The sequence below is a fragment of the Nanorana parkeri genome, unplaced genomic scaffold (assembly GCF_000935625.1).
Source record: "Nanorana parkeri isolate BGI_ZX_2015 unplaced genomic scaffold, ASM93562v1 scaffold282, whole genome shotgun sequence".
NCBI classification, from domain to species: Eukaryota; Metazoa; Chordata; class Amphibia; order Anura; family Dicroglossidae; genus Nanorana; species Nanorana parkeri.
Genome location: NW_017306550.1, coordinates 851252 through 861501, shown reverse-complemented (window position 1 = coordinate 861501; position 10250 = coordinate 851252). Strand labels below are relative to the sequence as shown.

General features: G+C 44.7%; 1 protein-coding gene across 2 annotated transcripts in view; it reads right to left on the bottom strand.

The window, feature by feature from the left end:
• EIF4ENIF1 (eukaryotic translation initiation factor 4E nuclear import factor 1) overlaps positions 1-9435 on the bottom strand; it is a 25526-nt gene extending 16091 nt beyond the window's left edge. The window contains exons 1-5 of one of the 2 annotated variants that reach the window (XM_018557403.1): positions 9240-9435; positions 2882-3000; positions 2635-2708; positions 2391-2518; positions 1246-1511 (exon numbers count right to left, since the gene is read on the bottom strand). In XM_018557403.1, the coding sequence (XP_018412905.1) occupies positions 1246-1511; positions 2391-2518; positions 2635-2708; positions 2882-2971 (558 nt within the window). In that variant the 5' untranslated portion in view covers positions 2972-3000; positions 9240-9435. The remainder of the gene's footprint in view (positions 1-1245; positions 1512-2390; positions 2519-2634; positions 2709-2881; positions 3001-9239) is intronic. The other variant, XM_018557402.1, reaches the window with a different exon arrangement.
• Positions 9436-10250: the final 815 nt, after the last annotated feature.

Sequence of the window (10250 nt, the reverse complement as noted above, 5' to 3'; positions counted from 1 at the left end):
CCATACCCAAATTTTTAAAAAAAAAAAAAAAAAAAAAAAAACAACACACATTCTACAGAGGACCGCCGAAACATATCGGCCAAAAAATGCACTTTTGGCAAAATGCTGAAAGTGCCATTTTCTAGCCGAAATAGCAGTGCATCCATTCTCTCCCCTCCCTGGCCACTGCTATGTGTCCCAGCAGGAAAGAGAAACTGTCGCATGTGGCCGAGCGCTGTGAGCAGCAGGCGTCTCTCCTCCCCACACCGCTCAGCCTCCTGTCACAGATAGGGAGAGTGGAGTGGGCGGAGACAGCCGTCATAGAAGGCTGAGCTCTCCTCCCGCACCGCCTTCTGTGACAGCATGTCAGGAAGGAGAGCAGGTACAAACACTCAGCAATCAGTGATCACTGAGTGTTTGTAAATAATTGACAAAGTATGGTTACTTTATCCTCAAATATGAATGGGAGTGATCTACATCACCTTCTGTCATTCATAGTTGTGGTTATAGTAAACATACTATATCCACATGTTATAAATGAACAGGAACACTCTGTATAAAGGCTTCCTGTTCATTTAAAAAAAGAGAGACTGCTTTCCTTTGTTTTTACTATTGAAACTCAATAAATATTTTGAAACAAAAAAGAGAGACTGCAGAAAAAGATTGATGACCCTTTGGCCTCAATCTTTCTATTTTAAAGGGTTTGTTCAAACCCACAAAGCTCCTAGTAAAAAATATAAAAAGTTTTGTAAAAAAAAATATAAAATTAATTTCAGTACAGCGCTGCATGACGGAATAAATGTCAGTTAAAGTACCGCAGCGCTGAATACTGAAAAATGGCCTGGATGGGAAGGAGGTTTAACACCGCGGATGTCAACTGGTTAATTTAGAGCGAGATTACATTTTTTTATTTCTCCGCAGGTTTGCTTTAAAGGGTTAGTTCAAATATAATTGAAACTTCAGTTTTTGCCATATGCTAAAAGAGTTAAGGATTTCCTTTATCCTGCTGTTCAGATATTTGAATCCAAGTACACAGTCTTCATGCATTTACACAGTGGCCCCGCACTACCTGTACATTGTTTATATGATCTACCAAGAATGCAAAAGGAGTGGTAAATCCAAAGCTGGCCAAAATGTTTTTTCTGCTGGGGTCACCGATACAAAAATTCAATGGGCAGTGGGTAATTCAGCCCAGACACCCACCGATAACTGGAAAGTTTTTACTGGCCCTTTAACCTAAAGTAACCCCAAATCAAGTGGCCTTACCCGGAAACGCTTATCTTTGTACTCCTTTTCTCTTGTCTCACGAGGTTCTCGTAGATCACGTTCAAAGCCTCTAGCTCCTATGATGCGGCCACTTCCAATTCTTCGCCCACCAATAAGTCGCAAGCTCTCATTTTCCTTGTTATCAAGTGGACTTCCAGATCGGCGTGAACCAACTGCAGCAGTAACGTGACAACCACCCCCAAAGCTCCTCCGTTGTGGACTGAGAACCACATCAAGGTCATCTTCCTTCACTCGTTCCCTTGGGTCTGCAAGAAGTACACAAATCGTTGCTGTAGCCATTACTAAACAGGATTTATATAGCCAGCAGTTTACGCAGTGCTTTAGAATATAAGATATTACAACTACAATACAATTCAAGACAAGATGGTGAGGGCCTGTCCCGTGAGAGCTTACAATCTCAAAAGGGAGGGGCAAGTGATGCAAGAGGTGGTAGCTGTGTGGAGATGAATTGTTTGAGAAAGTGATGGTTCAGTGGTTAGGTTGAGGCAGGATAGGCTTCCCTGAAGAGATGAGTCTTTAGGGATCACCTAAAAGGCAGTCAGAGTAGGAGATAGAGGACAGGTTGGGGTAAAGACTTCCAGAGGATGGGAGAGACTCGAGAAGTCCTGGAGCCGAGAATGGGAGGAGTTGACGAGGGAGCTAGAGAGTAGGAGGTCTTTGGAAGATCAGAGGGGACGGCTAGGGTGATACTTTGAGATGAAATGTAGCCAGGAGCAGAGTTGTGGATGGCTTTGTATGTGCTTAATATTTTGAATTTTATCCTTTGGGAAACCAGTGTAGGGATTGACAGAGGGGGGTTGCAGACACTGAGTGGTTGGTTAGGTGAATGAGTCTAGCAGCAGCATTCATGATGAACTGAAGGAGGGATAGCCCGTGTACAGGTAGGCCATTGAGTTGCAGTAGTCAAAACAAGTGGATGAGTATCTTTGTGGTTTTATTGGCGAGGAAGAGGTGTATTTTGAAGATGTTACGAAGGTGAAGACGGCAGGATTTGGATAGTGATTGGATGTGAGGCAGAAAGGCGAGGTCCGAGTCAAGGATGACACCTAGCACCTTGGCATGGGGGAAGGGATAGATTGTTCAAGTTCATCAGAAGAAACCCAAAACAGTGCCTAATACTTTACCTGCTATCCGACGTTTCAGAGAAGTTCTTTCGGCATCAATGTCTTTTCTTGAAGAGTCAACAGGAGAGCTGCGTCCAGAATTTGGGTATAGAGACGCATGCCATTTTTCAGGGTCCCAAACGCCATCGCTGAAAAAAAAAAAAAAAAAAAAAAAAAAAAACACAATGCATTTACCATTAAAAAGAAAAAAAGTTTTTTTTATATGTTTCTAGTCAACTCTAGCACAATATTCAATGCTACACACCTGTCATATTTGTCAAGTAAACAAGATGGCCTCTGTCTAGAGTGTGGTAGTTCCTTAATGTCCAGAAGTTCTTCCTGTTAAAAGCAGACAGTTAATATTTTTAGTGCTGAAAATGTTAACAAAAAAAAAAAAAGGGGTTGAAAGTGAACTCATGTCACCTTCGTCAGAAAAGTTGCCTCACAACAGGTGTTGCCTGTGTGCAAAGCAGCCACAGGTTTGCTTCATAGTAAATTAAAACTGGAAATACCTTGGAGTATCTGTGAGGGAATTTGCTTCGAGGGGCCTTCTTGATGTTGGCAAAAGATTCTCTGATGTCTGGGTCCTCCTTGTGATCCATCCCAACAAGTCCAGATATCCACAACAAACCTAAGGAAGGGAAATTGGTTAGGTAGCCATAGCAGCAGATATTTAACTAATAAGTTAACCTGTAAAGGCTGTGGGTGAGAAATACTTTGAGTTGAGGCAACAAAACAGGTCTACCAGCCCTTGAGAATATAGACGGTTATAAAAAAAAAAAACTTTTGATTTTCTTTTAAGACTACTCACTTCAGAAGACTGCAGCATTGTAAAAAGAGGCAGTATATCTTGTAAATTGAGTCAACTATGCCAGCAAGAACAAATACAGTGGCCAAAATGAATGCATTCGGGTATGCTCTCATTAGCAGAGTGTTGATGTAACCTGCCACAACACACATTGAAAATGCAAAACCTCCTTTGTTCATTGAAGAGGATCAATCAGGAATAGGTGTTTGCACAAATCTGCATTTCAACTTTTGAGCTGGCCATAAACTTTTAGTCTGCAGGATGAACAAGAAGTGCATGCTTCATTCCTCCAACCACCCTTAATCGTGTAATTAATTAATCTTTAGCGGTCGGCCATTGTACTTAAGGAGCCATGTGAATATGCGAATGGTGACTGCAGCATGTTAGCTGTAGTCAATGTCTGGCCAACAATTTTCCAATCGAAGTTTGTCAAGCCAGGTGAGGCCAACAGGGCCACCCATGGCATGAATTTTGGTCGATTCACAGGAAATCGAGCCATTATTTGCCTAGGCCTAAACGTAAAATTTAATGTTTATGCCCCTGACAGGGGGAAGAAACAAACACACTTGCTGCCTTTCATGTCATTAGCAGCAAAGAGTTCAGTGCTCTGAAATAAAGTTACTGCCAACATGTAGGTAGATCTCTGAAGATAATGGATTGTGACATCACAGCCTTAAAAAAGAGAACTATGGGGCAATTGTTTCTCCCCCTAGTTCTCTCAGGGGTCACAGGAGGACAAATATACCAGGATCCTCCCATGACCCAAAGCTTAGTATATCACAAGCTACAGCTTGCAGTATACCGAGACCGCCGCAGCCCAGACGGATCCAGACATTACTTTTGAGATCCACCAAGCTGTGCGAGTGACAGCTGGCTTTGCCCATCTAGCAGCAGAGCCAGCTGTACCCACCCCCTCCCCTGTACGTTCCTCCAATCAGTGCTGGAGGATAGGAGCAGGGAGGGAATCCCTGCAGGGAGCCGTGACACAGTCAATGCTCTCTGCAGGGAGATGATCGAGACGTGAGCGAGCGACGGTATGTGTTCGCTCACTTTGCGATCTACTGAGCCGACGTGTGACAGTTTCATTGTCCCGTGGCGGCTCGAACTATGAGGATGAGTGATTTTCACTCACATCATAGTTCTCCTTTAAGCTGAACATACACTCACTAGCCGCTTTATTAGGTACACCTCTTCCACTGCTCGTTAACACAAATATCCAATCAGCCAATCACATGGCAGTAACTCAATACATTTAGGCATGTAGACATGGTCAAGATGGTCTGCTGAAGTTATAACCGAGCATCAGAATGGGGAAGAAAGGGAATTGAAGTGATTGAGTATTTCAGCAACTGCTGATCTACTGGGATTTTCATACACAGCCATCTTTAGGGTTTACAGAGAATAGTCTGAAAAAGAGAAAATATCCAGTGAGCGGCAGATCTCTGGGCAATAATACCTTGTTCATGTCAGAGGAGAATGGCCAGACTGGTTCAGGCTGATAGAAAAACAACTCAAATAAGCACTTGTTACATTTGAGGTATGCAGAATACCATCTCTGAACACACAACACATTGAACTTTGAACCAGATAGGCTACAGCCACAGAGGACCACACCAGGTGCCACTTCTGTCAGCTAAGAACAGGAAACTGAGGCTACAGTTTGCAAGGGCTCACCAAAATTGTAAAATGGAAGATTGGAAAAACATTGCCTGGTCTGATGAGTCTCAATTTCTGTTGAGACATTCGGGTGGTCGGGTCAGAATTTGATGTAAACATGAAAGCATGGATCAATCCTGCCTTCGCATCATGGATGTGCAGCCGACAAATCTGCCCCAACTGTGTGATGCTATCATGTCAGTATGGACCAAAATCTCTAAGGAATAACTCCATCACCTTGTTGAATCTATGCCACAAAGAATTAAGGCAGTTCTGAAGACAAAAGGGCTCCAACCCAGTACTAGCAAGGTGTACCTAATAAAGTGGCCATTGAGTGCGTATGTGATTATTCCGCTGTATTCTTTCCCTGCCAAAGTAAAAATATAAACTCTGAATGAGTTTGCAAGACCCTGATTGAGACTAATCCATTTTCCTTGCAGATCACAGACCAACTCTGCTAAATAGCATAAGGCCTTGTTCACACCAAGCACGGAGCAGGTGCAGAGCATATCAGTTGCAGACCGGATCAAAACTGCGTCCAATATATTCCAATGGTATTTTTTGCTCCAGTTCACATCGCAGCGTGCAGTTGCAGAGCAGATCTCCAACTGTGTGATGCTATCATGTCAGTATGGACCAAAATCTCTAAGGAATAACTCCATCACCTTGTTGAATCTATGCCACAAAGAATTAAGGCAGTTCTGAAGACAAAAGGGCTCCAACCCAGTACTAGCAAGGTGTACCTAATAAAGTGGCCATTGAGTGCGTATGTGATTATTCCGCTGTATTCTTTCCCTGCCAAAGTAAAAATATAAACTCTGAATGAGTTTGCAAGACCCTGATTGAGACTAATCCATTTTCCTTGCAGATCACAGACCAACTCTGCTAAATAGCATAAGGCCTTGTTCACACCAAGCACGGAGCAGGTGCAGAGCATATCAGTTGCAGACCGGATCAAAACTGCGTCCAATATATTCCAATGGTATTTTTTGCTCCAGTTCACATCGCAGCGTGCAGTTGCAGAGCAGATCCAGAGCAGGTGAAAAAACTGCAGCAGGCCCTATTTTACCTGCTCTGGAACGCATCAAAAACTCATGCAAATGCCTGGAACACACTGAAAGCCCATTTAAAACTTAAAAAAAAAAAATATATATATATTTTGCCAAAAAGAGCCCGCAACGCATCAAAAACCACATCTAAAAGACTAGCGTGCATGTGCAGAAACCTGACCGGATCTGCTCTGCATTTGGTGTGAACAAGGTCTAACTGTCAAAGCCTAGTATTTCTTTCAAGTGATCACAATAATTATATTATATACATACGCTTTTTGTACACTTCCAAGCAGTTGGCTGTGGGTCTCAAAAATAGTTTACAGATGAACTAGAATGTTTACTTGTTCCAGACATTTAAAACTGGACTTGCAAATGTTTCCATGTCTGCTCCCTGTTTTCTTAAGCAGTCGCAGCCAGGAGACACTGCTAGAATGGATTTTACCCCAACTGATCGCTACTGTTCCCCCTCCCCTCTCTGTAGGAAAACTTTCAAGTATACCTTGATCAAAATGCTCACGCATGGCCACATCCAAAGTCTGTAAGTGACAATGTTTTTACACAAAAAGGGTGCTTTGGAAATTAAAGAAGGATTCTAGAAGGATAGCACTACACTGGAGACTTTTAGTAGTGTAATCGGGCAGAAAAAAAAGAAGTAGCAACCAATCAATATCCTTAGCAATTAATCAGTAGAAAATTTAGAAAGGGAAGCTATACTCACCTTTCTTTCACTCCCCCACCTCTCTATTAAGTGGCAGGGAGTAAAGAAAACACTCCCCGTATTTTCAGGTATAAGGGAGCATTGACCAAGTGACAGCACTAGGCCAATCAACAGCAATGTCACCTGGTGATAGTCCATACTTTGAAACCTACAACCTGATCTTCTCCTGCTCCAGGCAAACAAAGGAGAGAGGAGTGAAGGGAATATGTGCTGATGGGGAGGAAACCACTAAGAGTAAATCTGCTGCCAGGTTAGAAACATTGCAGTATTTCTTTATCAGTTCAGGAGCCTTAAACCAACTTATTGACCTCTTGTTACTTGCATGGACTGATGTGTATTTCCACAGCAGTCTATGCCAAGGCTGGAAAAAAACCAGCAGCCAGGTAGATCTTTTCAAATTACACTTGGTGTCTAACTTTGGAGGTTCTCTAGTTGTCAAAAGGAGCTGGCTCCTAAACAACAAAAATCATTTTGGCTTCTGAATTCCGTATTAAAGTGACACTAAACTCAAGTGTTAATCTTAAAACTGCATTCAAGTACTCCAACTAATAATATTAATGTATTTTATTTGTGTATCACTCAGCTGTAGATCCTCAAATCATCTCTGAATTGGTGCCGACACTGTCCTACTTTTGGTCTCCCTGTGTGTGTTGTAAAATAGTCACCACTCCAAGCTCGCTCCTGTGATGGACTACAATCTCACATTCAGTTTACCCATTTGTATTGAGATTGTAGTCCATCACAGGAGTGAGCTTGACAACACACGCAGGGACCATGCGGAACAAAGGTAGCCACCCTCCAGTCGGAAGTACAGTGTCATCATGAATTCAGAGATGATTTCAGGATCTACAGCTGGATGATAAGAGAAATAAGATACATTTTTGTTAATAGTTAAAAAGGTACTTGAATGTATTTTTAAGAGTTAACTGCTGAGTTTAGGATCACCTTAATTTGTCTCCCCCTGGTAGATGACAATGCAAAACCTGCTTGAAGCTGGTAAAATGCAGGTCACATGCTTCTATCAAACTCTGAATGGCCTCAGAAGAGTCTATTACTGATGCCTTTGGCACAAGCCCAAAGCCCGTCAGACAGGGGCTTTAAATTTTGCTCTCCACGTCCCTTTAGAAGCCCTAAACCTTCACTTCCTGTCCAGGAGACAGCAGGAGGTGAGCCTCTCCAAATCCACATTAGGACAGCCATTACCAGAAAAGGTGTCCTCTTTGGAAGAACCTCCATCCGGTTTTTGTGTCAGTGCTCCATCTGGATTCATCCTGCCTGTTTGTACAGGGGACCACTGTCACTTAGGCAGAAAGGGAACTCAAAAACACATCACCTTATGTTCTGTTGACAACTGGAAAAATGTTCAGACCCCCCCTCACTTTCCCTCTGAGAGACAGCAGTCCCCTGGAAAAACAGAGAATGAACCTCCCCCCGCGGGAGAAAAGACTAATAGAAACCAGAGGTTTGATCCCTTCACCACCATCCAAAACAAAGGTTGTCCATTCATACCTTTTGACCCCATAAATACACCCCTTCCAAACCAATGAAACCACTAAGCTACTAATTCACTCGTTAGCTCTCATTCAAATGATCACAATTCCCTCCTCCTTGGTCTACCACTATACAGACTATCCCCTCCCTTCAGTCTATCATGATTGCTGCTGCCAGAATCATCCATCTTACCAATGGCTCAGCGTTTGCCACCCTTCCACTGGCTGCTGCTCACCCTAAGAATAGAATTCAAAATATTAAAACACACAAAGCCAGCCACATTTCTCCCCTTAGCTACATCAGCAACACTCCCAAAACATCACCCAAACCATGCTCTTCATTCATCCCTAGATCTCCTGCTTTCTAGCTCCCTTATCAACTCCTTCCATGCTGACCTCCAGGACTCTCCCATCCTCTGGAACTCCCTACCACAATCTACTTCCTACTCTGTCCACCTTTAGGTGATTCATGGAAAGTTATCTCTTCAGGGAAGCCTCTCCTCTACCCAACAACCTTCTCAGACACCTCACCCCCCAATTACTAGCTTCTGTATCACTCACACCAACCCTCTAAGAAGCCCTCTTAACCTCCATCTTGAATTGTATCATAGCTCATCTTGCTTCATTTTGTAAAGCACTGTGCAGACGGTTAGCATGGTATAAATCCTGTATAAGAACACATATTGCAGGAAGCCTAATGCTCTGCGTAGCAGTACAGGACAGTTTCAAGGGCCGCCTGTTAGCAGACCAGTCCACAAGTAAAGTGGAGGAACAGAGGAGCAACCTGTCACACATACACAGTAAGCCCAGCACCATACAGTGCCTGACGGCTAACAAAGTCGTTAAGAAGCACGCTGGACAAGGCAGCCCCATGATTCTGTTTATAGAATGGAGCCAACACAGACCCGAACAACAAACCGCCTGACACACACCGAAGTATCAGGAACCATGAAAGAGCAGGCTTAAGGCAAACCCTGAACACCTGCCGCATGCTCCATACTTGTAACCCGCTCCAACTCCCCCCACATCTTACCTGAATACACCCCCGCTCGTTCCCGGTTCCCCCCTCCCTCTAATACCCCCCGCCGCGTACGGACGCCGCTTACGCACGGCACGCAATTCACGCACACAACGCAAGGCACGTACCGGCCCCGCGGCTCCCCTCTCCTCGCCGGTCTGCTCTCCGCTGGGAGCTTCGGGGCCTTCGCTGGCTTCCGCTTTACGCTACGCCGATTTGTAATGGCCAGCTACCGTTCTAGTCAGGCACCGAAAATCGGCTACGTCAAAAGGACCCCGGGCGTCATACGTCACTTGTCGACGTAGAGGAGGCGTGTCAGCCAGACGCTTAACCCCTTAATTAGCGGGGGTCACGTGATAACGGATGATGTTTGGTATTAAAAGTGAACGTGAGGTAACCAGACGTGACTGGGCAGTCTGAGAGCCGGGAAAGTCCGTTCTGTGCCGGGTTATCCTCATTCAGCTGTGCTCAGGAGGCCCGTAAACGTCGAAGAATGAGAAAGGAGAAACATGGTACAACAGGAAAATGGAAACAGGTCCATGGATTACATGTGCCCTCTGTGAGCCCATAGATGAGGGTGGTGAATAGTAAACCCGCATTCACATGTGAGCGTTTTTAGGCCTAAGTGCAACATTGTACAGCATTGGGACTAGGGTTGCCACCCCGGACAGTCCTGTTTTTGAGTCTTGTGTTCAGGTTTCCAGCAGATGCGTCTGCCCAGGTCCCCAGCAAGCGCGGGATAAAGTCAGCCGCATCTACCTGTGAGCTGCGGGCACCTGTAAACAGGTGCAGGCCTGCCCCCACATCTCCCACGTCTATTTAAAAGCATGCTGCTACCCCTGGACCCCAGGTGAGACACCACACAAGACTCCTGAAAGCCTGCATAGCCCACCGGAGAGCACACCTAGCCCACCTGAGAGACCGAATATCCCACCTGAGAACCCGCATAGCCACCCTGAGAGCTCACATAGCCCACCTGAGAGCCCGCACAGGCCACCTGAGACCTTGGAAGCATGGGGGGGTGGGGAGCAGCATGCGGTGCAAGAGTGTTCAGGTTTCAAGAAAAGGTGGCAACCCTAATTGGGACTCTCATAATTCTCAATAGAGACTGTTCCCATCTCTATGCTCAGTTGCTGGAA